Source organism: Diadema setosum, chromosome 17 (assembly GCF_964275005.1).
Source record: "Diadema setosum chromosome 17, eeDiaSeto1, whole genome shotgun sequence".
NCBI lineage: Eukaryota > Metazoa > Echinodermata > Echinoidea > Diadematoida > Diadematidae > Diadema > Diadema setosum.
This window is the reverse complement of record NC_092701.1, coordinates 26,394,349-26,421,991: the sequence shown is the minus strand read 5'-3', so window position 1 is coordinate 26,421,991 and position 27,643 is coordinate 26,394,349. Positions and strand designations below refer to the sequence as shown.

Here is a 27,643-nt window from a genome sequence, read left to right as displayed (position 1 = left end):
AACACTTTGTAGGGCACATGCAGTTTGTGATGTAAAAATACATGAATAATTTTACAGTCAGCAGGTTTTCTCCTTAAGTTAAAGTTAAGTTGTAAATCATTGGTGCAGAATTTCATAGCATCAAAATTCGCATGAGCCGTACTATTTAGCAGCTTATTTATTCAGTTATTTACTTACTATTACATTACAAGCTCATCGGATCAGGGTTGTGCAATCTCCGCCGTATGCTAGTTTCTTTTGCCATCTGCGACATTCATGATCATACGTGGACGATGTCATCGGATGACGAGCCGGAGTCGGGAGAAACTGCCTAGGGCCTTATGGGGCCTCCTCGGCTCGCTCGTCGGTGGATTGCCTGAGAGGAGCTCACAGTGGGCGCAGCAGATGAAAGAGCATGTGTCTCCGCTTCACGAATCTATCCGTTTCATACATTGAAAACGTGTCATTAGCATGGATAATGGTTGTGAAGATTAAAGAGCTACCTTCCCACATCGTCAGCCAATAATGACAATGCGTAAAATCCGTCATTTCATGGGATATATCTACACGAATCCTACCAGATCAGACTTGTTTTCAGCGCCGTAGGTGTGTAGACACACACTAAGAACATGTGGCTGGACACGCGGAAATCGTGGCACCACGTACGTGACCGTCCATACACTGTACAGCACAGCACGCCCTGGCTACGTAACAGCCAAATATCGCGTCCCTGAGAAGCGTCATGACGCTATCACACAAGTCTCGACAAGCTCGCCCACTTGAAAGGGGAATTACCCGACTGCTTAGTCTCTTATCAGGACACAATGTACTTGATAGGAGTTTACTGCCCTTTTTGAATATTGCATACAATTTGGCGTAAATTGTCAATCTTGAGTGATACACCCCATTAAAACCAAAACAACAACAACAACATACAATCAATGAAGAAATATGAACAAGGTAAATGTGTATGTACTGTTCAGCATTGAAACAAATGCGTTTAGTATTATATGTCTACAATCATGTATGACTATAAATTTGTACATTTGGAGAGAAATTACTCCTCGAAAGTGACAACTTATTGCATTTTGTTTTCCATGAGTTATTATCTACGCAGGCCACCAAATAAATTTCTATGAAGAGTCTCCAATATGTGCATTAACATTATGTAGCCGGGTTTGGGGGGGGGGGGGGGGGGGCTAAAGAAGCCTCCCCCTCCTCGACATTTAGTTCTGCGATGATTTTACAACGCGAAATAATGTTTGTTTTCTTCTCTTTTTTTTTTCGCGAACATCGGGGGAGGGGGAGGGGCGGGCGGATATAGGCCTACGCTTGCCCGGCACATTATTTTTCCGTGACAGATATCACCAAAATGGCAGTTTCCATTGACTTTTGTGCGTACAAATGGGTTTTGCGAGAAGTGTATATAGATCAATGTTTCCCCTTTTTCCTCAAATAACATCTTTTTTTTTTTGTTATCATCAACTAAAAACCAACGTATATAAAACAAAGAAATACATAAGGAATATAAAAACAACAGAAATTCATTTTTATACAGTATTTTTCAAGTGGATTCGTTGATAATCTTTTCTTTTTAAAGCTTAATTTAGAGCTTAAATGGATCATGATTATAACAAGGTTCGTTGGTTGAGATGACTCGGATGCAGGCTTTAACTTTTGCGAGATGATTAGAAATCTCTTACAATCGTGAAACATTAAAGGGCATATGATTCTAAGAGGAATTAAAAGTTTATTTGATAAAAATAAGTTTTGAAATGGCTGAGAAGTTCAAAAACAAAGTAAAACAAAGTTGTCCTAAAAAAGGCTGAAACCCAACTTTTATTAGGACCTCTTTGCTTCTGGCTATCTCAGCCATTTCAAAACCAATTTTCATCAAATAAACTTCTCTTAAAGGACAAGTCCACCTTCATATACAATACTCTATGTGGAATGAGTGAATGCAACAATATTAGTATAACACATTAGTGAAAGTTTTGGGGGATTCGGACAATCCGTTCACTAGTTAGTTATGAATTTTTAAAATATCTGCACAGTCACTCCTGGATGAGAAGACTACTAGAGTGTATGATGTCACAGGCGTACAACCCTGTAAGGAAAATAAAGAGAATTTTCACAAAATTTTACTTTTTGAAAAAAGTGCACATTCCTCGACTCGTCACTGACGTATGTAAAGGGTAGTATTATTCCCCCTTGCCTTCTGAAAGAGGGAAGTCAAGTGTTTTTCTCTTATTCGAGAAAAGTGAAATGTTTTTATGTTGAATTTTCTTTATATTTTCTTTTTATATCGTTGTACACAATTCGTCATGTGACATCACAGGCTGTAGTAGTCTTCTTATATCCAGCAGTGACTGCGCAAAAACTTCAAAGATTCATAACTTTTAAACGGATTGTCTGATTTTCCTCAAACTCTTGCTGATGTGTTCTATCAATATTGCTGCATTCATTCAATCCACGTGTCTAAGAAGGTGAACTTGACCTTTGTATGCTCTTCAGTGTTTTTATACACCTTCCTGGTTTCACGTCATCTTACAAAAAGTTAAAACATGAATCACCTTCTCAACCAATTGCTTTAAAATATGATGCACACGCACATATTTTATGCATGAATTAGCACAATCTATAGAGAAAACTACTATGTTTTGGGGAAAACGAATAACTTATTCTTGGATATTTTTCATAGTTGGCAACGTGCGTGCCGATTTTCACAATCATCGCGCGATAGACGACCGAGATCTTGGGGGATCAGATAAGCCCCCCACCCCCCCCCCCCCCCCCGGCTGTCCAATACCTCATTTAAAAAAAGCCCGTGTATAGTTGGGCGTAATAATCTTTAATATTGATTTTTAAAGCAGGAAAAAATCACACAGGACTTTGTGGGTTAAAAAAACTTTTCATGAAAGTCCCCCGATTTCGATATATTTGTATGCTTTATTTTGTATGTACTCAGTTTTCAATGTAAGAGTCTCAACGCCAAACTGTTACACCTCACCACAACAATTTTCTGGTATTAGTTTGCAGGCACAAACACTTGTTATGGTGTGCGCCAAAACTATACAAGCACATGTATTGTGCCTGCAAACTCACCCGAACCGGGCTAGCCAGAAAATACGTAAAATTTTAAAGCGGTCCATGCATGACAGGTGATGACATGCAGTCTGTTCAGAATCTTCCAAATTGCGGCAATAATGCAAAGTATCATTTTTTCTTTCTCCATTATTGATTTGAATCTGTTTTCTTTAAATGAAAACTAGCAAAAGAATATATCGACATTGGACTGTAAGTCACTTTTTGTATATTATACCCATAATGTGCAAGTTTTTATTGTGTATTTATCATTGTTGTTGCTTTGTGTAAATTTTAACATACAGTATATACATTGAGTGGGTGCTGAAAGGGATATCCACCCTATTGCTGGAAATAAATAAATAAATGAATAAAATAAATAAATGTTGGTGTATAGACATAAATTTTTAGTATGTTACAGTTTATATAGGAGTGAATATTTACAACTGAATGACATGCGCCTTGAAAATTAGAATAGCAACAACAACAATTAATCCACGTAACAAAATTATCATCTATATTATAGGCAAGCCCGTTATTATGAATATTACAAAATACATCCACGTCACCCCAACTGAAGTTGTTATACTCTTGCGACCCTGATACGGGTGCAGCTACCATCGAAGTTATAGGGCGCTTTTACCATTTTATAATATTGTGGCGTATAAGAATCTGGGTTTATATGGCAAAAAGTAGAAAATACGCTTTAGTGGAGTTCTTCTTTTTTTTCTTAATAGTATGCCAGATTAAAGGATAGAAAATTATTATTGTATTGCGCAAAATGTGCGCATCATGGACTCATCTTTTAAGAGGACCTATAATCATGTCATGGTTGTCATTTCATTTCGATTTGCGCATATTTCGTTTATATACGGGAAGTATACAGAAACACAAAAACATATCTTTTCCTAAACTTTTATCAATAACGATCTTTGTATTTTGTCATGCAGTTTGTTCAACGAAATGCCATTAAACATTTTCTTTGTCTCCGAATTTCATCTTGGGGCTAAAGAGCGGCGCAGAGGATGACTCCGAGCAAGACTTCAAAGCGAAAAGAAAATGTTAGATATCCCATTGTCAATGCTGTCGAATCCAAACATGCTGTATATGTTCCTATTATGTTTGCGTGGATTATGAAGAGTTGACACTCCAGGGAGATGGACCCCTCCCTGGTCACTCCATTTCACAAATCCTTCCCGGGTGATGTTCGTTATTCCGAAGGCTCGTTACGAAACGAATGGTTTGTTCTAAATCCGATATGAAATAAGGTTCGTATTCCCAAATAAAAATGTTCGTTACGAAAACGAACTACGGTTCCTTTTAAATCGGATAATAGAATAAGGTTCGTTAATACAAAGGTTTGTTAATACGAAAATAAAATAGACTTCTTTTCTCCGGAGGTTTATTTCGAAGGTTCGCTAATCCGAATATGAAAAAGAGTTCTTTACTCCGAAGGTATACCACTATTTCGAAGGTTCGTTAATCCGAAAATGAAATATTGTTCCATAATCTAAAATGAAAAGGGTTCGTTAATCCGAAAATGGACTTTTTTTTTCGAAAGTCGAATAAAATGTGGGTTTTTTTTCTTTTCCCTTTGAGTGACCTTAAATGTTTATAGGCTCACGTCACATGGCTCATCCTGACGATGACACACAAGATTGGAAGGCTGCCATATACCATAAATTTTATTGATATACGGAGAAGAGAGGGGAGATACCTTTTATGAATAAAAATCACAGGTTATACGACTGTATAACTCGTGTGTATACCAACCATGCTTCTTTGATTGATAATGTTTATACAAATGTTTTGTTGAATTATCAGTTCCATACAGACTGGTATCATCTATGACGATCTTTCCGATCATTTTCCAGTCTTTTATACTTAAAACAAAATGTATGGCTGTGGTTGATAAAGGAAAGAAATATACTAGGAAAAGATGCATAACAAATGAAAATATATCATTATTTAAACAAAAATTGATGTTAATTGATTGGTTAAATGTTTGTAACCAGAATGGGGTAAATGAAAGTTATGATATCTTTTTTGAAATGTTTTCCTCTGTATATAATAGTTGTTTTCCACTGCGGTCTATTCCTTTAAATACTATAGCTCACGTTGTAGAAAGCCTTGGATTACAAAAGGTATATTGAAATCTATAAATGAAAAGAATAAGTTGTATAAATTGAGTTTGAAGAATCCAAGTGTTATATATTTTGAGAATTACAAGAAATACAGAAATAGACTTACAAACATTATACGATATTCAAAATATAGATATTATAATGATAATTTTACTTCTTTAAAATGTGATATGAAGAAAATATGGCAATGTATAAATGATGTACTTGGAAGGAAGAAAGATGACTCACTACCTTAATGTATGTATCATAATGATGTGAAGCTTTCATCTAGACAGGATATTGTGCATCAGTTAAATTCTTATTTTGTTAATGTTGGGGCAAAACTCTCATCATCAGTATCGAACACTTCGCGTGATTTTACTGATTATTTTTCATATCAAAACAGTAACTCTTTTTTGCTGTACACCAGTATCTACTCATGAAATAGCAGATATATCTTTATCTATTCAAAGTTCAAAGGCAAGCGGTCCTGATGATATCGCGCCAAGAATTATAAAAGAATGCATCTATTGTTTTGTTGAACCTCTTTGTTATATTTATAATTTATCTTTGCAGTCTGGTGTTGTCCCTGATAATCTCAAAATAGCAAGAATTGTTCCGTTATTTAAGAAGGATAATCCAGAATATGTTGAAAATTATAGGCCGGTTGCTATTCTTTCTATATTTGCTAAAGTTTTGGAAAGACTACTGTACAATCGTCTTTCTAATTTTTTAACCAAAAATAATATATTGATACCAGAACAATTTGGATTTCGAAAATATTTCTCTACATGTTCTAGCGATATCCTTCACAGATTATATTTTGCAGAAAATTGATGATGGTAATTATTGTTGCGGAGTCTTCATGGATTTGTCAAAAGCATTTGACACCATCGACCACAAGATTCTACTTAAGAAATTGTATTTATGTGGAGTGAGAGGTGTACAGTTACAATGGTTTGAAAATTATTTGTCCAATAGAAAACAGTATGTGATGGTCGATGGTGTCATATCCTCTTATCTCTCTGTAAATATTGGTGTACCACAAGGTTCTGTTTTGGGTCCTCTGCTTTTTCTTATTTATGTTAATGATATTGTTCTCGTGTTTTTAAGTTTTCACTTTTTGCTGATGATACAGTGGTTATGTTTTCACACAAGAATATTGCTTTATTGATAAGGACAGTGAATACACAACTTCAATGAATGGTTCAAGAGTAACAAGTTATTTTTGAATTATAACAAAACAAAATATGTTATTTTTCATTCTGTGAATAAAAAAGTATCGTTAAATAGTGATACTTTAATGATAGATAATAATGTTATTGAAAGAACTGAATCAATATCTTTTCTAGGTATACTTATCAATGAATCCCTCAGTTGGAAACTTCATATATCCAATATTTCTTCAAAAATCTCACGGACCGTTGGGATTTTATCAAAACTCAAACATTTTTTACCAAGAAAAATATTGATTATTATTTATAACTCTATTGCCACACTTAAATTATTGTAATGAAATTTTGGGAAAAACATATACTGTACATATTAATAAGCTTGTTCTTCTTCAAAAACGAACAATACGTTTGATAAGTAATGCCCCATAGCCCCAGTCTGCCATTGTTTATTAAATGACAGATTTTGCCACTGCATGAACTTGTCAGATTGAATATCCTTATCTTTATGTTTAAATATCATAGAGGTATGCTCCCTTCTGTATTTGATAACATGTTTCTAACAAATTCTTATTTTCATACGTATTCCACTCGTTTCCGAAGTAATTTACGGTATCCCTTTACTCGTTTGACTGTACGATCCCACTCTATTAGGTTCACATGTGTAAGTGAATGGAATTCAATAAGTACTGCTTTGAAACGCAGTACAACTCTTTCTAGATTTAAGTGCTTACCGAAGCGTTCTTTTTTTGAACAGTTAGCCATGACTGAGTTGTAGAGTAGTATGTATACTGCATGTGTGTGTGTGTGTGTGTGTGAGTGTATACTATGTTTGTTTGTTCACAACAAATGAGGGTTAAGTGCATTACCATATGCTATACGAGGGTTAAGTGCCCATTACCATATGCTATACGAAGTATAGCATATGGTAATGCACTTAACCCTCGTATATAGTGTATGTATTAATGTGATTATTTTTTTTTATTTACTTGATTTCACACAGAACCAGTTGTATGTTGCTATTGCAAAGTTTTATTTTCATGTGTAGGCAATCTAACACAAGCACAAGATGCTTTCAAGGCTGCATGGCTCTCACTGTAAACGCAATTATTACATGTTTTTTGTGTTTTATTTTGCCGAATAAGTGGCCTATAAATTGGCCTCAATCAATCAAAAAAATATTTCAGTTAGTCAATAAGTAGGTGTATATTGTGTTTGTTTGTGTGTTCCTTTATACATTATATTCAATGCAGAAAATTCTAAATAAACTGACATTCCAGGGGCGCCACAAGCTTTTTTTTTAGGGGGGGGGTGCGTTTATTGATGGTTCCACTTCCGGGTTACATCAGCTAGCAAGTAAAATAAAAAAAAAAGAATGATAAAAAAGGCCCTCAGCGCAACTTTATATTAATTGCACTTACCCGGTTTCTTCAGCTGACAAGAAAAGAGAGAGAGAGAGAGAGAGAGAGAGAGAGAGTGAGAGAGAGAGAGAGGGAGAGAAAGAAGCGAAACGGTCTGGATAGAGGGTGCCCCACCTCCGAGACCATGTGCGTGCATACATGATAAGTAAAACTTTTTTTTTTTACGGTTCTGAAAGGGGGGGGGGGGTGCGTTCGCACCAATGCACATCCCCTCACCCCCGTGACGCCCAACCATGCATTGTAATTGAATTGAATTTATAAAATGTAGGCCTATATCTCTGTTACCTCTTGTTCTGCGTGTGCATCCTTGGTGTGTATACTGAGTCCATTGAGTTAGATATTCTTTATAGCTTACCTCAGTTTCAAAACAAAGGATAGTAATGGAGGAAGGGTGACAGATATGGGCGAGTCAAATACTATGTGCTTTCTCACACCATAGGATAAAGGAAATGTAGATCCACTACTTAGCACACAATGCAGGAAATAAAAATAGAATAGGGCCTACAAACTACTGAGTAATTCTTTATTGTTGCGTCATTGCTCGCTAATGAAATTATTACCCCGGTATGAATTCCTATTCATAACGGTATCCAAATATAAATGTGTTTTGTTTTTGTTTTTTTATTTCGGGGGGGGGGGGGTGCAACATACTTTCAGATTTTCACCGGAATGACATTTATGTAATGCATGTAATACTTAGTATACGCGGACCCAATATACACATTTACATCAGGGTTGCTACCTCAATCATTTTTCACAGGGGTGTATTAAGCTCCCCCTCACCTCCACATATCCCCTCATGGGTGTATGCAGTGCGTTCCCAAGCATGCAACACCTCCGAAGCTGCAACAGGGTGACAGGGATTGAGTACGAGTATTGTGATCACTCTTGGTGGCGCCACACTAGCCTGGACCACCTGGACCTGCGGGGACGGGTTACTAGTATTGCACCGATCACCTTTCTGCATAGCACCGATGCACCCCTACGCCCCAGCCCTCTGACCCCCTGCATGGGAATGACCAGTACGGTTGATTAAGTACGTCGTTAGCAATGGTTAGTCACTAGTAATCGTATAAAGTTGTTTGGGAAGACAGAAACTCGTACAAAATGGAGCAGTCTTGCGTTAGTTTAGAAGTTCTTGAAAAAATGCCGGCATCAGAATTAGCACAGCATGGCTACTTTTTCAGTCAGCAGAAAGAGATGGAATACCACAAAGGCAATATCACTGCGTTTGCTTCTGGCCGTCCAGGGTCTAAAATCTTGCATAGTGTTACCAAGGGCTTGCAGGAGGCTATTTCACGGCGACTGGTGAGTAGCGAGTAGCGATAGGGGCTAGGGCTGGCTGCATGCTGTGTATCGTAGGATACCACTAGTCTAGAGGTCAGTGGTAGGATATCGTGAGTAGGCTCCCTTTTGACGGGACGTTCGTGCGATCGGAGAGCAGTTTGGGATCATATGAGTACAGACTGCAGTATTTGGCATATTATTATTAATCTTATACAATGTATCTTTGATGGCTTTGCCATGTTTTTATCATGATTGTATTTCGGAATGTTAACCCGCATTGCTATGTATGCTACATCGTGTTTGGGCTGGTAATCACTGGTATGCTTCCGAGCATGGAGGTGGGAAGCCTTCCTATTCCAGACGGTTAGATTAGTCTAGCTCAGGGTCAGGGGTATATGTTTCAAGAAGAATTCAAATCGAACTTTAAATTCAAGATTGACTAAAAATGATGGTATGCTGTGTGTGTCTTCAATGTTGCTCAGCTTTGTAATGAAAATGAAGATTTTTCATGTTGCCATTGTCAATGACAATGCAATTACCGGTAGGGTTTTATGTACAGGTGTACATAAAACCCTACGGATAATTGCATTGTCATTGACATGGCAACATGAAATTGCACAGGGAAACCAGTGGCATACCATAATTTTTAGTCAATCTTAGATTAAGTTCGACATCGTGAAACACCCCCTCCCGCCCTGTAACATTTTCCTTTATTTTACACTTCACATTGTTCATTGTCCTGTGTCATTCTTATGAGAAAAATGCTTATTATTTGTGTATTTATTGTATTTGTACTGATGACATCAGTAATGTAGAATTTATTATATTTCTATTTACTGTATTGTTTCTTGGTCAAATCACTTCAAAGACTATGAGGGCATTTATATAGATTTTACCTTTCAAGCTGTTCTTTAAAGTTCTTCATATACCGGTAGTCATCCATTTTACCCTGCTTGCTTGTTCAAGTTGTTTATGGGGCATGGGGCTAGTGGGACATTGCCAGTGACTGAAGATGTTTATGTGGACCATGGACCTACTAATGAATGGACCTTCATCAACGAGAACAACCATGTTGAAGTACGAGATCCATAGCCACCTGATTATCATTTTAATACAAAAATTTGTAAGTACCTGTACCAATACAGATGTTTAAAAAATGATGATTGCATAATTGTGCATTGTCACTGACAAAAAGAATTGTTTCCCAAATTCCAGTGTTATTTGGCTGATGCACCTTTTCAGACTGAAATGTCTTTGAATAAACGGCAATGATGAGAAACAGCCGACCTCAGAACATGACTAATTTTGTGTCATTGGGTTGAAAATTACCGATTCGCTCGCTAGCGCTCACACATATGACCTTGCCTAATAGTAAGACGGACATCTCTCCCCTTACTATCTGTTTTTACTGTGGAAAAATATGCAGAAAAGGTGGAAAATGAGATTATCAATATAATCAATTCGCTTAAAACTTAGCTTTCTCCGGCATTTTGCAAATGAAAATGTCTGAGCGGTGATATACCATTGGTGACATACCACAACTGCCCATGCATTTTCCTTGATTTAAGACAGATATTATCTTCTACACATCTATAGATCTTTCAAAACTGTATTTTGCTCCGATCAAAGCAGAGACGAATGTAAAGGGATATGGTATATTGTTGGTGGAGATGAGGATTGGGCTTATAACTTTTTTGCGAGATACCAAAAACCACCTACTGGTATGAAATAATACAGAGCATACCGTTCTGACAGGAATTCAAAGTTTGTTATAAAATTGGTTTTGGAATGGCTGAGACATCCAAAAACAAAGTAAAACAAAGCGATCCTGATAAAAGGTGGGTCCCGCCTTTTATTGGGATTAGTCTGTCTTGGATATCTCAGCCATTTCAAAACCAATTTTCATCAAAATAAACTTTGAATCCCTCTTTGAATTACATGCTCTTTTATATTTCATACGAGGTTTCTCAATATCTCACCAAAAACTGTTAGAAACATGAAGACAGGTCGCAGCCAAAACTATATGATCCGTTTAAATGCTTCTGTGACACTGTTGCCATAGACAGAGACATGCATTGATTAATGAAATGATGAATGTCCATGTGTATGTAGTAGGTTCATGCTTAGACAAGACTGTCCGCTTTCCTGATTTCAGGCTTGCTGTACCAGATGGAGATATTGCACGCTCCATAACTGCATAGGTTAATTGCCACCTACAGTACGTAGAAAACTACCTAGTACTAGAGTAGAGATCAGCGATACTTCAGGTTTAAGTGATATTTCAGCTGAATACGACTTCCGCTGACCATGGGGGTGGAAGTTGTTGCGCCGCTACAACTAGGTCAATCTTGAAAACACATGTTTAGACATGGATAAAGAAAAAGATCTGTGCTGTGAGCAATCATGACGTTTGGCATTCAGTATCAGGAGTGCTAGATTGTACGTCAATTTGCCTGCAGAGTTTCTAACTAGTGTCATATCCTCCAATCCTATCCTCCAATGCTTTCAAGAGTAAGCAGGTATTTGAACCAGTGAAATAACTGCTCTGTATTTTATAGCACATTATGCAATTTAAGCCAGCAAGACTCATTAATGGGCAAATTTAAAGGGCAATGAACGATGCTGTACTTGTACCTGATAAACATAATTAGTCATACTAGAGTATTGATCATGCAATGTTTTGCTGTGAGAGAGTGATCACTAGTACCATACAAAACTATTTCTTATAGAAATGAGGAACCCTCATGACACAGTATATAACTTACAATGTACGTTCTTTTCTTGCTTGATGCCTCTTTCTATATTTTTTTTTTTGTTTTTTTGAGGGGGTGGGAATGGATGGGGGAATTATTATATGACAAGGGCAGAAAGCCAAAAGTCATTGGTGATAAATGTGTTTATAATATGAAGCAAACACACCACTGTACAAGTTTGAGTATGCGTTACATATTTTCGTAAATCATATTGTATGTGAGGTAACCTTCATAAGGCTCATTCTCACCATTTCTACTTTTTTTAAAATCTCTATCCTGACCGTTTGATTCCTCACATGACAAGACTAAACTCTTGACTCAATCTGTGAGCGAACAAAGTTCACAATGTTTGAAGCCAACATCTACATGTATGCTAATGATGTGTAAACCAGAATGTTACAATATTGGGGGCTGAACTGTATTTGTATGTATGTATACAAAGCATACATTGTATGTGATGTGTTGGGTTAATCTTTCAGCATTTTATAACAGAGTATAATGCAAGTTTCTGGTAAATGGTACTGGAATTATTTAGAGCTGGTGTGCATTGTAGTTTTATGAACTATTGAGGCCTTGAACTACCATTGATGATCTCCAGTTATGTACCAGCATTTTCTTCTTTTTTTTTTTTTTTGGGGGGGGGGGATAAGGCGTGCTTTGTAGTTTCATGAATTGGTGAGGCCTTGAACAACTATTGATGATCTCCAGATATGTACCAGCATTTTTGAGGAGATAATAATATTGATAAATGTGTGTGAGCTGAGTCTCCTTACTTTGTGAGCAGCTCGATAAACCAAGCAGACGAGACAAGAGTCCTACATCTTCTGCAAACGCCACCCTCAAGGCAAGGACCAACATTAACAAGACACCATGAGTTCCTGTGGGCGTGTGCCGCTCGAGGCACTGGAGGTGATGAGCAAGGAGGAGAGAGAAAAGTGTGGCTATTTCGTGCACGAATTTCGTCACCATGGCATCATGTCGGACGACATGACCGCCATGTTTGCCGGGGCACCGGGGAAAGCCATTCTCAGAAGCGCGGCTGGGCTGCTGCAGAAAGCGGTGCAGATGCGGATGGTAATTTCAAGGCCATTATCCACCTGCTTTGATGTGATGCTGATTTGCTCATTGTACTAAATGCCACATCCTATGCAGTTTCTTACTGTTCTTACTTCTTCTATTTTTTTAAATAATGGGAAGCTGAAATTGAGTGTGTGTGCAATCAAACCTGCTGAACGTTTGGTTGGTGGAAGGACCTTTTTCTTTCTAGGGAGAATTCAACCACTAAACCATTGGAATTCTGCATTTGCCAATCAAAACTCTAAAATGACATTTTCTGGTGGGATAGCCATTTGCATTTTACAAAAGTGTCTTTTCATCTTGATGGACTGTCATCCCCTTCTTGCTGGCCTCCCTGCCTCAAATATTGCACTGCTGTAAAAAATTCAAAATGCAGCTGCTGGGCTTGTGACCCTTACAAAAAAAGATCAGGCCATTTTACTCCAATTCTCTGATCCCTTCACTGGCTCTTTGTACATCAAGGTATCACCTCTAAATTTCTTGTGGTTTTAGATATTTTATGTACAACCAGGGACCCCTGGTACAATGTTGTCCCATCTTATCTCAAAGACTTGATTTCTCTCCGCTTCTATACTTCAACCCAATCTCTCCATTCTTCATCTGCTCTGCAATTGAAAGTGATGGTCCTTGCACTTGTACCCGTTATGGTGATAGGGCATTTTCTGTTATTGCTCCTTTTCTCCGGAACAAACGCCCCTCTCATGCTCAAAACACTTGAAGTGTAGACAATTTTAAATCAATGCTCAAAACTCATTCACTCAATCATAATTTGTTTTTTTGCTAAGTATACTGTAGTGCTGTACAGGAAGAAAGCCCTCATCCCTTTTCATAATGGATTCATATACTGTAAAAGTGGATATTTTTCGCACGGCTAATTTTTCTCGCTTGGCCGGGTAAGAAGAGTTTTGTGTGACCCCCCCCCCCCCCCCCAACAAACACACACAACACACACACAAATGACTTGCATTATGTGATGGCACCGGCCCACCAACAGCATATTATGCATGGTATACAATTTAAGTCTTTATTCTCTCCCATGGCTGATGGATATGTTTACATTTATGTATTGTGAGCATTCACCATTTCCCGTGGATGCAATGTATCATCCTTGAACAATAACTACAAACTCCAGTATTTCCTTGCAAATATATTCAAGGTATATATACCTTTTTTTTAATACACAGAGAGATAATACAAGTGACATTTTTTTTTTTTTCTGTACTCCTTCCATTCAATGCAATGCCTATACGTGGTGATACACTGCTGGGCTGATCTTTAGCTTTCCTCAAACTCAGCATGGGTCCTTTGGCTAATGAATTCACTGCCACCAGCAAAGCTGTCAAAAAGATTTTTTTTTCATGATATTTGTATATTTTTTATCTATAATAAGAAACAAGTTTTTGACATGAAATAATCATGTTGGTATTAAGAAATAATGTGATTTTGTATATTCAATATGCACATTTTGTACCATATTCCATATACCATGCTCTTTAAGACCTGTTTTTAGTCCTAAAGGTACTTGTATGTTTGCTTTGTTTGTTAAAAATTTCTTTCCTTTTTTTCAGTGTGCAGCAGTTAACATTTTCATCTTGAGTTTTGCAGCCCTGTAATCTTAGCTGAGGGGGCTGATTTTAGGCTGTCACCTGGTGTACTGCTGGATTATCCTTATCTCTCCACTGTCTTAAAGGGATTGTATAGTTTTGGTTGAGACCTAATTTCAGGTTTCTAACATTTTTTTTTTATTAGTGGAAAAGTGAGCAAAGAAAAAGGGATTCCATCGGGATTCGAACCCGAGACCTCCGGATTGCTAGACCGGTGCTCTACCGACTGAGCTATAGAAAGCCCTAGTGCAGTGTTCGTCCCAGAAACCCTTAATTCTCAATGCTCGGGTGGTCAGAAGCTATAGCAGTGTGTTTGTGTGTGACACACACGCACACACTTGAACCTGGCATAAACCCGAAGGATAATTCAACTTGGGGATAAATGCGAGGGATCACCGAAGTGATGCAGCTTTTTGAGTTTGTAACAAATAAAGACAGAAAAAACTGACCAGAAAGAATATTTTTTTTGTGAGATAATGAGAAACCTATTATGAAATATGAAAGAGCATGTAATTCCATGAGGAATTCAACATTTATTTGATGAAAATTGGTTTTGAAATGGCTGAGATATCCAAAACAGAGGGAATCTAGTAAAGTGTGTGACCCACATTTTATTACGATTGCTTTGTTTTACTTTGTTTTTGGATGTTTCAGTCATTCCAAACCCGATTTTCATCGAGTAAACATTGAATTCCTCTTAAAATGGCATGCTCTGTACTATTTCATAAGTGTTTTCTTGGCATCTTGCAAAAGGTTAAAAGCCCAATTCTCATCTCCACCAATACCGGACCATCCCTTTAATCTAAATGAAGAACTCTTTCAAACACATGAAATACCTTTTTAGAAACAAGAGTCATATGATCTTGAAACTATGACATCATTTAAGTTTTGCTATGTTTGTTTGTTTGCATGTTTGAGGCTGAGGAACTTGCTGCAGATTGTGACCTTCTGCAGTATGGAGCACTCCAGGGAGAACCGACCTTTCGCATCCAGCTTGCCAAGTTTCTGACACGGAGATATGGCACTCCAGTCCACAGGTTAGTCGATGCATGTTGCCTCTCTCAGACATGTCATTCTATGGAATGAGATGTTCAATTTGTTTTATCAATTGTATTTAAATTTTTGTTTAGGTTTTTTTTTTCCACAAAAAAAGGTGAGATTTAGATATATGTGTATATAGTATCTATTGACATTGTTTTCTTCTTAACATTTTTTTTTTTTTTTTTTGGTGTGAATTGAAGAGATGCATTGTCAGTGACATGGCCATATCCAAAAGCAAAAAGGTCCTGATAAAAGATGGGATCCACCTTTTATAAGGACCAATTTTTTTAAATTTGTTTTTGGATATCTCAGCCATTTCAAAACCGATCTTCATCAAATAAACTTTGAATCCCTCTTACAATTGTATGCTCTTCAATATTTCATGAGTAGGTTCTATTTTTTTTTTTTCACAAAAAGGTTAAAATCTGAATCTCCCATCTCAACTGAAACTACCACCTTTTTAATACATATGTAAGCTAAGAGAGAGGAATTTGTTTCTTTCCAGTGATAACTTACTCTGCACAGCTGGAGCCAGCCAAGGTCTGGGTTTTGTCTCCTCACACTTCTTCAATAAGGGGGACGTGGTCTTTGTAGAAGACCCCACGTACTTCCTAGCTCTCGCCTCATTCCGCATGGATCAGCAGTTGAAAGTGGTTCCAGGTGAGTGTTCACCCAAACTCGAGAGAAAATTTTTCCAAAGGAGAAAGTTGGGCGGAAGGAATTTGGTGATGGGACTCCAAATGGTGCAGTGGTTTAGATTTTGGTAGATAATCTCATCTACTATGTACTAGTATGTTGCCCTTTTTTGGGACCCTTACTTTAAATGGCAGTTTTGGTCACATGACCTTGATGTCACAGCATGGACATCTTTACATGCGTCACATACAGAAAGGCTGTGTAATATGCAATATACAGAAGAAACAAAGAATTTAACTCACCAAGGTAGTTTTAAATTTAGTCTGTAGATTGTGCACATTTCACCTATGTAAATGTGCATGACAGATAGTATATGCCAACGGACATCCTATTATGAAGGTGCACTAACATGCACTTGTGAAAGGTACGCATATTTCTTGCTTGTTGCATAGTGCGTGGACTTTTTGGGTGTGATAAAAACTATCTCTGTGCATTCGGACTGATAATGTCTGTATTTCATACGTAGAAATAAACTCCCTTTCTCATATTGCATGATGTTTTCATATCCATGCTATAAAGATGTCTGAAGTAGAAAGCAGATGATGATGATGTGTGTGTGTATTTTTTGTTGTTGTTGTTGGAAATGTGATTTTAAAGACAACACTTTGTGCATACAAATAATCTGAGTATTATTTTGATGATGTCACAATTACAAAACTGAGCCAAATGTCTTGATGTTCATGGAATACATAGGCTATTAGGCGGGCATTCATTTGGAATTAGTAGGATTATATTATCATTTCATCCTCCTTTCCCCTGCCCACAGTCCCCAAGGATGAAGATGGCATCGATACAGCGGAGCTGGAGAAGAAGCTGAGGGAGGTCATTGGTGATGGGTCACCACAAGAGGGCAGGCCATTCAGCTGTATGCTCTATCTAGTCTCTACCTTCCACAATCCTACCTCGACGTGCACATCACCAGGTGAGGTAATCAGCCAGCCTGACTGTACACCATACAACCTCAAATTTCACTTCGATTTTGTATGCTATTTCAAACCGTGTAGGCATCCCCAATTTGCAGTTCACTTTTGCTCTGTTTACTTTGACTTAGCCGCTCATTGGAATTGTAATAACAAATTGTATGGTGTCACCATATTTCCTGGGTGTGATGTTAGGAGTTTCTTTTATGGAGCAATGAGAGAAGAAAGTACAGTTTCAGAAAACAGGGAACAAAATCAGTGTTTTTATGCCTCCGCAACGAAGTGGCCGGAGGCATTATGTTTTCGGGTTGTCCGTCCGTACGTCCGTCCGTCCCGTTTTGTTTTTGTCGATATCTCAAGAACCGTGTGGTGGTTTTACATCAAACTTGGTATGAGGGTATATTCTTGGGGGATAATACTTTGTGTGGATTTTAGGGTCACAGGGTCAATGGTCAAAGGTCACAGGTTATTTTGTGAAAAAAAAAATTGAAATTTCATGTTTTTCTCCATATCTCGCAAATGGTTCAAGATATCTTCATGGAACTTAGTATATATGCTTGTACCGATGGGCAGTGAATATCTAGGGAAGTTGGGGTCATGGGTCAAAGGTCAGGGGGTCAAAGGTCAAGGTCAACTCCTCAAAATATCACTACTTTCCTTAAAATGCAATATGCCTGAAGGTTTTTGTTTTAACTTGATGTATGCATGTATTACCCAATATATATTTTGTGGGAAGTTTCTTGCCAAAAGATCAAAGGTCAAAAGGTCAAAGGTCAAGTGAAAGTGCTGAATTGCACTTTTTCCTCCATATCTCAAAAGTAACTCAAGGTATCATCGTGAAACTTACATATTTATGCATGTTCTACCTAACAGTGATTCTCTTTGGAACTGTGAGGTCAAAGGTCAAAGGCCAGGTTTAGATAATGCTATTTTCCCATTTGATACTGAAATTATACTTTTTCTCAATACCTTGAAAATTACTCAATGCATAAACTTATAAAAGGGTCAAAAGTCAAGTAAAAATCATCAGTTCCCCAAATACCTGCACTCTGACATTTTAATCATTCATCCAATTGAACCTAGTTCTAGGAAAGTGAACATTCAGCACATTTGTGGCAAACCTGTCATTTTAATATTTTGCCAATTGTGTGAAACTGTCATCACACATTGTCAAGACATTGTACTATAGACCTATTAGGAGAACCATGCATTATGGCGGAGGCATATCAGTCGCCGTAGCGATATATCTAGTTATTTCTTTTGTCCATCATGAGCGCTAAGATAAAGTGTGCCTTAAGTTTGCTTGCATGCTTTCTCTTAGCTGATTTTACTTTGGTAACATGGAAGCGTATCTTCCAATGCCATTCACCTTTGCAGAGAGAGCCCGCAAAATCATTGAGATTGCAAGGAGATACAACGTACTGGTCATCTGTGATGATGTCTACAACCTTTTGTCGTGGCAACCCGCTGACGAAGGCAGCGGGCAGCAGTACCAGTCCCCGCCGAGACTCCTCACTTACGACAATCCCGAGGATGCAGACTTCAAGGGTCATGTGGTGTCCAACGGCAGTGTGTCAAAGTTCATGGGGCCTGGAATGAGACTAGGCTGGATTGAAGCTTCAGACAGGATTGTGAAAATGCTCTTAAAGAAGTAAGAAGATGCTTAAAATATAATGGATAGAAAATCACTCTGAAATTTGGTGTTGAAATGTCAAATTATTTGTTTAAATTGTAGATTGAATGACCTGTCATACTTATTGCCATCAATAAATTTCTGTTCTAAAGCGGGTATCTCATTGGCTTGGAGACTAGATGGCAACCTGATGGCGACTTGAGTCTCACTGGTTGCGATGATACCTCCACAGTATCTCCTGGAGACTAGCCAGGTCTCCAGGGAGTCGCAAGAGAATCGAACATGTTCAGTTTTTTTTAAAGACTTTATCCAGTCTCCAGCTGGTTTTGGAAACATCTCTGCGGCGTCTCCGTAGTTGTATCCAAGTTGCAGAAACTAATTTTGTCCGCAACGTCTCTGAAACATCTCTGTGACCATGCAGTGAGCCCCGTACCATCCTATAGTGGCAGAGAAGACATGTCGGAGATGTCGTGGCGACTTCTGGGCAAATCAGTTGTCACCTTATTTAAGGATGTCTCGGATATTGCCCTGGAGTTGCCTTCTTGGTGACAGCACAAGCCATTTTTGTTTTTTGTTTTTTCAAGATGCACAAGTTGTGGCAATGTCTCCTCAAGTGAGATAGATAGTCCCTTTACCCTTGTCAGTGTAGTACTTAGTGACAACATTCATTATTGAATGTACCGCTGCAATATCTAGCGTCTTTTAACTAGAATGCAAAAACAAAACAAAAGAACCCACAAACTAATGATCAAATGTACAGCAATATCATAAAGAAGAACTGTCACAGTTCCACAGTGGACAAGGTGCTGCATCCTAAAGATACAGATCCTAGGTTCAAATCCCATGCAGTGGGTGCATCCCTGGACAAGATTCTTTCCTCAGTGAGTCCCTCATGGTCCGGGAATGTACAAAATCGGGGCCTAGTAATATACCGGCGTGACATCATTGGCAAAGTCGATAGAAGAACAGCGCTTAATACCAAGAGAGATTACTACCAGGATGAAGAAAACATTTTTGTACTACATGATGATCAAAATTTTGAATAGACAGCAATGTACACATGTGTACATGTCTTCAAAATTTTGTGACACTCTGTGTTTCGCTGTGTCAACAGTATTAAAAAATGTGGAGATTTTTTCCTATCAAATGTGACTCACCTTAAAATATCTCATTGGATGCTTCTCAACCTCTGCAGCCAGCTACTTGACAGTGGGGGCTCGTTCAACCATTTCACCAGTGGCATTGTGGGTACCTTGCTGAAGAGTGGTCTTCTCGATAACCATTTGGACGACGTCATCGACATGTTTAAGGTTGGTCATGTTTACCTGTTAGTTTAGAACTTTAATTTTCTATTTCACTGATATGATGATAATAATAATGATAATAATAATAATAATAATAATAATAATAATAATGATAATAATAATAATGATAATAATAATAATAATAATAATAATAATGATAATAATAATAATGATAATAATAATAATAATAATAATAATAATAATGATAATAATAATGATAATAATCATCATCATCATCATCATCATCATCATCATAATCATAATCATAATCATAATGATAAAGAAAATTATAATAATAACAACAACAACAACAATAATATGCAAAATCTATACGATACTTAAGAGGAAAATGTTTCTAAGCACTTTACAATTAATAGAAGAGAACAAACACATATGAATCGATATGCATGGGAGCCATTCTGTGCTTGCTTTATTCATAGCTTCTGAATTTTTTTTTTTTTTTTTGGGGGGGGGGGGAGAGATACATTAAGTTTTAAAAGTACTTGAAATGATGGGGGTAAATATAAGATTTAGGTTTTCTTCGCTGCTGGCAGATTTTTGTAGGTATGTGAATAGGCAAATGAAGAAGTAAAATGATCACAATGAGAACATGCTCTCATAAAGTGCTCCTTGGAGGCGTTTTAGAATATGAAGAATAATTCATGAAAGGAAAAGAAAGATAGTGCAAAATCCCTTGTAACACAAGAATAACATATCAGTTAGTGTGACATCCTGATAAGATGTTTGTTTGATACTTGTATGTGTAAGTCATATCAGCAGTAGAAAAATCCTTCCAGTTGAGATGTGTTTTGTCATAAAAAGCAGTTAAAGTTGAAGGTAAGCTGTTAAGAATGAGAAGAAGGATTGCAAATTTCTTGTGGTTGGTACCTTTGAGCCACTAGACAGAAGCTATAACATACTGCAAAATCAGAATCATTTGCGGTATGAAACTTTGGTGAAGTAGAGCTGACAGCCATTTTCGTGGCATGAAACTTTTGCAAATTCATGTTCATGAAGATATTACAAGTATACAACATGTAATAGCCTTCACTGCATTATGTAGACAAAAACTTGTGCATGCATTTTACTTTTGCAAATCTTGGCTTCTCACAGAATTCACGAAAGTTTCTTGCACACGAAAAGTTCTGGTTTTGCAGTATGACACTATGACAGGAATGTGGCATTAGCTTTAACAGACAATTCTGGAACAGAAATGACTTGAGTCTAAAAGGGAAAGAGACAAAAAATTTACAAGCGCAGCAATTAAAATTTTATCAGATTTAAAAAGAAAAAGAAAAAACCTACATTTTTAGCTCACCTGAGCTGAAGGCTCAAGTGAGCTATTGCGATCGCTCTTCGTCCGGCTTCCGTCGTGCGTCGTCCGTCGTCTGTCGTCTGTTGTCCGTTGTGCGTAAACTTTTTACATTTTCATCTTCTTCTTGAGAACCCCTTGACCGATTTTCACCAAACTTGGCAGGTAGCATCCCTAGGGGGATAGGATCTCAATTTGTTCAAGTGGGCACCTTACCCCACCTGGGGGCCCCCCAAACCCCTCAAAATTAAGGAATCTTAAAAAATCTTCTTCTCTAGAACCAGAAGTGATAGAGCTAAGTCAATACTATGAATTAGTACATTGATGACTGTAGTTTTAAGTTTGTTCATGGCGGAATCAGGGGTGCCCCCCTTTGGACCCAGGGGAGGGGGGTTGGGAGGGGTCCTAATGGGGCCCGAATTGTACATTTTCATCTTTTTCTTGAAAATGCCATTATGAATTTTCACCAAAGTTGGCAGGTAGCATCTCTAGGAGGAAAGAATCTCATTCCCATCAAATGGGCACCATGTCCCTTCTGAGGGGCCCCAGGGGGCCTAAATTTGGACCAAAATTGTAAATTTTTGTCTTTTTCTTGAAAACCCTATCACGAATTTTCATCAAACTTGGCAGGTAGCATCCCTAGGGGGATAGAACGGAATCTTGACAGAATTTCTCTGGAACCAGAAGTGATTGAGCTAAGTTGATACAGTGAGTCAGTATATTGATGACTGTTGTTTCAAGTTTGTTCATGGGAAAATCAGGGGTGCCCTCCCCCCCACCCCCTTGGGACCCAAGGAAGCGATGGGATGGGGGGGGGGGGGGGTCCAAGTGCGGGCCTAAATTTTGATCTTCTTGCTGAAAACAACATAATGGATTTTCACCAAACTTGGCAAGTACTAACGGTAGCATTCCCATGGGGATAAGATTTCAAAGTGTTTGAATGGGGACCATGCTTTCCTTGGGGGCCCCAGGGGGTCCAAACCTCCTAAATTAATGAATATTCAGTAATATTTTCTCTAGTCTTTTTTCCCCAAGCTGCATAATCCAACATTCTATAAAGTACAGTGTACTTGGTAGGTATTTTTACCAGTGTGATGGAATATGTAAATGACACCATGCCCCCACTCTCAAAGTTACTCCCACCATAAGTTTCCAATGTTCTTAGTTGAGAGTCTGCAAGAATGCATGGAAGGTGAACTTGCGATACTCAGGTGAGCGCGTGACCCGTGGGTCTCTTGTTATATTATCATATGTTCATCCCAGAGTTTATATTTCTCTCTCGCTGGCAGACATCTGTAAATGCCATTGCTGCAGTGTTGAAAGACGAGATGCCAACAGAAGTGAAATACAGAGTGCCTCAGGTGAGAGACTACAAAATAGAAATTATCATTCATTGAGATGAAAGTGTTTGTCTGCAATATTTTCACTCAATCCTCCAAGGGGGTTTTTTCATTTTTTTCTTTGTCAGTGGTTTTTAAATTAGCCTTGTAGTGGTGAGTGCCAAATTTGGACTTTTCTTTCTCAGATATCTTTTCGTTATTGACTGCTTGACATATCTTTCACTTAGTTTTGATATGCATGTGTAGGATTTATTGTGCAATCGTCAAGATGCGACCATGAATTCAACATTTAATTCATGGCCCGATTGGTAATCAATATTAGCTGCTCTGTGCCTCTTTGCCAGACTCTTCTGATACATAGTTTACGCCATTTATATACATGAATTATGTTAATTTTGATTGCATAAGCATGTATGATACTTGGCTGGGAATGCCCATTCCAAGTTTGTTATAGTCCACAGGCTAATTCCTAAACCATGGATTTTATTCGAAGTACCTTTATGAATTCACACCTATTTATTTGAGATGCGCTTTGGTGTTTCACAAATATGGAATACCAACCTTTCCATGTTGTGACAAACACCTGCAAAGTTTTCAAAATTTGTATAAAATAACAGTAGGATCATTGTTTCTTACAGATTTTATAGATCTTACAGCTATTTTTAAACTCGGGATACTGTGTGTAACATTTCAGCTCAAAATAATCAAAGGTTATAGCAGTTAGAAAATGAAAATATTTGAAAATTTTCGTTTCAATTTGGTGAATGCATGAGGCATCCTGTTATCCTTACACAACAAGTGCAGTAATACTTAATAAATTGCCAAAGATAATGGCCCGAATTCACGTAGGTGGTACAATTGAAACCATGGTTTAAACCATGGACAAAGACCGTAGTTTTGTATGAGGCGCCAAGTGTCGCGTGGCCTATTTTATTATTACGAAATTAGTCATTTGTAATGTTAACATTTCGTCGACGAAATCGACAAAATGACTGATATCGTAACGAAATAGGCCATGCGACACTTGGCACCCCATAAAAAAACTACGGTCTTTGTCCATGGTTTAAACCATGGTTTCAATTGTACCACCTTTGTGAATTTGGGCCAATGAGTTTCACTGTGATAATTTATCGCATGGCCTGCCATTGGAACCTTGAATAAGGATCTGTTTTAAACCAGTCAAAATTTTTTTTTTTTTTTGTTTCCATCAGATGTGTTTGCTATTGTTGTTCTTTTTTGGTTTTGCTTTATTTTTTTTCTGCTGTTTTTTTTCATTTTTTTTTTTTTAATGGGAGCCACCACATTTCATTCACCCTCCTTAAAGGGATAGGACAGTTTTGGTCAAAATGAGGCTTCAGGTTTCCAAATGTGTTTTGATGGTGACTTTTTGACATAATGAGATACCTCTTATTAAATATGGAAGAGTATATAATTCTAGGAGGAATTCAAGTTTTGTTTAATGAAAATTGATTCTAAAATGGCTGATATATCCAAAACAAAGTGATCCAAATAAAAGGTGGAACCCACCTTTTGTTAGGATTGCTTTGTTTTACTTTGTTTTTGGATGTGTCAGCCATTCAAAACTGATTTTCATCAAATAAACTTTGAATTCCTTTTAGAATTGTATGCTCTTTAACAATTCATAATGTGGATTCTAAGTATCTCGCAAAAAGTTAAAAGCTAAATTCTGACCTCGACCAATACTATGTTATCCCTTTAAAGCAGCTGGTGTCCAATCTGTTATATTACAGTAGATTTAGACTTACTGCAGTTGTATTTCTTCTGCACTGTCTTCATCAGGGTGGCTATTTCTTCTGGATGGAGCTCCCCAAATCTGTTGATGTCCCAAAGCTGTATCAGCTGTGTCAGGAGAAATACAAAATCAACTTTGCCCAAGGAAAGAAGTAAGCTCCTCATCCATTTCCACCAGTAGATACCAATTTGAGAGTATCTATATCCAGATACATCTCTGGATATCCATTTTAAGGTATCCATGCCCAGATATTATCTCTAAATATCCATCACTTGATATCTGTGTGAAGGTATCCATTTCCAGATATCATCACTAGATATAAATTTCTAAATATCAGCCTCGAGATATCCACTTCTTGATATCTATCCAAAGGTGTCCATTTCCAGATATTGCCTCTGAGTATCCATTTCAGGATATCCATACCCAGCTATCCATATCTAGATATCCATCCAAAAATGTTTGTCCCTAGATAGTTATCCTAGATATCTATCTTTAGATATCCATACCCAGCTATCCATATCTAGATATCCATCCAAAAATGTTTGTCCCTAGATAGTTATCCTAGATATCTATCTTTAGATATCCATTACTGGATATCCATCTTCAGATGGCCTTCTCCAGATAGTTATCTCCAGTTGCCCAATAATGATAGCCTTCCAATGTCCATTTTAGATATCCATCGTTAGACAGTCAGGGTCTCCATAAACCCATCTTAAAGTTTTCACATCTTGATTTTATAACCATAACTTGATAGTTATCCCCAAGTATCCATTTCAGATATCAATTTCCTTGTATTGATACATCTGTATCCATATCTTGATATCATTAACTTGGCACTACCCTTCTGTTGTGAAGTTGTAGCTTTGATACTCAATACCCATTGCAAAATGGATTTGGGTGTGCATTTCAGGTGACTACCATACAGAGCTGGCACATTAAAGGGGCATTCCAGACGACTTTCATAATTTCACATCATGTAGTACACAAATCGACAGCTCCAAATATGGATTTGTGGAATTTATTGAGGTCCTTGAGTAGAGAAACAAATACTATGAATACTCTTCAACAAATTACACTGAACAGTGTTGATGACATAGGAGGCTCACATATTGTACAAAAATGTAGCAGTGTCATTCCATTACAATACCACTTGCTAAACAAGTTCCCCTGTGTAGAATCTATGCATGTCATCTTCTTTTGTTCTGCTCCCTTGAGCCCCAACTCATGCATTCTTATGATGAGGCTGCCATGTCATCATCCTTGTCCATTGCAATTTGTTATTCATTTTGAAAACATTTCTTATTTGTCATCCCAATCACTATAAATTCTGAAACTCTGTACTTGTATAACAAATTCATAGTTGTTCAAATGTAAAAGTTTGAAAATCATCCAGAGGTCTCCTTTAACCCGTTGAGGATGAGTCCTGAGTATACTCAGGCAGGTGTCTGTGGGAAATGTGTGTTGAAGCAAAATCAGTCCATCCTCGATGGGTTAATAATCAGTTTCTGCTTTTCCACCTGGATCCACCCCCTCACAGCTTCTCCGTCAACCCTTTCTTCAACCACTGCATCCGCATCGCCTTCTCCCACTACGCGCCGGACCAGCTGGCCGACGGCACCAGGAAGCTCTGCCAAGCCGTCAAGGAGATGATGTCGACCACATCCTCTGCCTGAGAAACATCTGTCGATAGCTCATGCCTTTGTTCCGTTTCAGAGTGGTAGGGTTGCAGAACCAGCCCCCATTTTCTGTGGTTCTTGGCAAGATGCTCAGCCCCCTTTTGGCTGCATGGTAGAACTCCATGTGAGTGTATTCTTGTACGTTCTCAGGTCATGACTGTTAATACAGTGGACTCCCATTATAACGAAGTCCTCGGGACTGTTAGTTCTCTTTTGTTATATCAAAATTTCAGTATAACCAAACAAATAAACAATAAAAAAACATTGAGCTGATGTTGTGGCCCAAATGTTTACTTCGTTGTAATCGGAATTTTGTTATAACCAAGTTCATTATAACAGGTGTGCACTGTACTCAACACCGTAAAACATTATATATTTGCCCATTACATTTTCGCGAATTGGAGCCTACGGCCTTTTTGGCGGCATGAAATTTTCGCGAACTGCCACTGGCATTCAATACATATAGTGTAGACAACAACTTTCATGTACATTTTAATTTCACGAATCTTGGCGCTCGCGGAAATTCACGAAATTAGAATGCACGCGAACATTTATCGTTTTACAGTATTTGTATATATCATTCCCTCTTTGATGAGGCATTGAAAACAGGGTCCGCAGCATGGCTGCCAAAAACAGTCACACAACAGAGTCGTGGCGGTTCCAAGCCGATCACAGAGATACCAGCGTGTCACGTGCATTTCAGTAGGCAACAGTGACTTCCAATTTAGCAAGGCTGTCATATTCTTTTGTTATTCTCTTGTCTTGTTAGAAATGTTATTCAATCATTGAGCATCCTGCAGAACGAGGAAATGTAAAAGACACCTCTGCCATGGTGTTTTGTTTTGTTTTGGTTTGTTTTGTTTTTGACCACACGCATGGCATATAAAAGAAGACACTTTATTCTTCCGTTAGATTGAGACATATAAGAGACAGCCAGGGTACTAGAAGATGCATGTTGTATTCGACAGTTTCTGAGAGTACCTTCACTTTTGTTTTATTTTCAACTTGGCCTTCATCAGTTTGTGTACATTTGGTTTCTTGCTCAATTTTAGCTGCAGCAGACTTATCTGACTACTCTGTAAAACCAGACACGTGGTATCTCACTATATATTATTGACTTCAGCCTCATCTGTTGGGCTTGCTCAAATAGGCCAAGAGTTGGTGTGTGTGTGTGTGTGTGTGTGTGTGTGTGTGTGTGTGTATTCGTGTCCCATAATATGTTGCCAAAAATATGTTTATATATTATTCAGTTCATATGTATGTATATCTAGACTTTATTGATTGGCCATACCTGAGAGTCCAATCAAAGTAGTTATTGTGACTGCGACTTTGCACTGGTCATTACAGAAAACAACCCAGAATGTTTTCATATGGTGACCTGTCAGATTGCTGGTGATCTGTCAGATTGCTGGTAATCTGTTGGCCACTTGGTCATTTAGCTATCTGGCCAGTGCCATTGTCATAGTTA

The 27,643-nt window shown here is 37.9% G+C and overlaps 1 protein-coding gene across 3 annotated transcripts; it reads left to right on the top strand.

Annotated features, from left to right (window-relative positions):
* The first annotated feature begins 8,824 nt into the window (after positions 1-8,824).
* LOC140240880 (2-aminoadipate transaminase-like) lies at positions 8,825-26,409 on the top strand. 3 transcript variants are annotated; one of them, XM_072320658.1, is made up of 9 exons: positions 8,825-9,087; positions 15,419-15,537; positions 16,047-16,201; positions 17,004-17,159; positions 18,535-18,808; positions 19,986-20,100; positions 22,696-22,767; positions 24,547-24,650; positions 26,037-26,409. In XM_072320658.1, exons 1-9 carry the CDS (start codon positions 8,887-8,889, stop codon positions 26,170-26,172), a joined length of 1,332 nt encoding a protein of 443 aa, XP_072176759.1. In that variant the 5' UTR covers positions 8,825-8,886; the 3' UTR covers positions 26,173-26,409. The 3 variants fall into 3 exon arrangements, with proteins under 3 accessions (XP_072176759.1, XP_072176760.1, XP_072176758.1); XM_072320659.1 differs by lacking the exon at positions 8,825-9,087 and adding an exon at positions 10,083-10,189; XM_072320657.1 differs by lacking the exon at positions 8,825-9,087 and adding an exon at positions 12,616-12,893.
* The last annotated feature ends 1,234 nt before the right edge of the window (positions 26,410-27,643 follow it).

Bases quoted from the DNA above. Each gene is read 5' to 3' on its own strand.
- LOC140240880 (XM_072320657.1), top strand. From the start codon at position 12,690: ATGAGTTCCTGTGGGCGTGTGCCGCTCGAGGCACTGGAGGTGATGAGC. The intron at 15,538-16,046 runs GTTAGTCGATGC...GTTTCTTTCCAG, and splicing joins TATGGCACTCCAGTCCACAG to TGATAACTTACTCTGCACAG. The intron at 16,202-17,003 runs GTGAGTGTTCAC...CCCTGCCCACAG, and splicing joins GCAGTTGAAAGTGGTTCCAG to TCCCCAAGGATGAAGATGGC.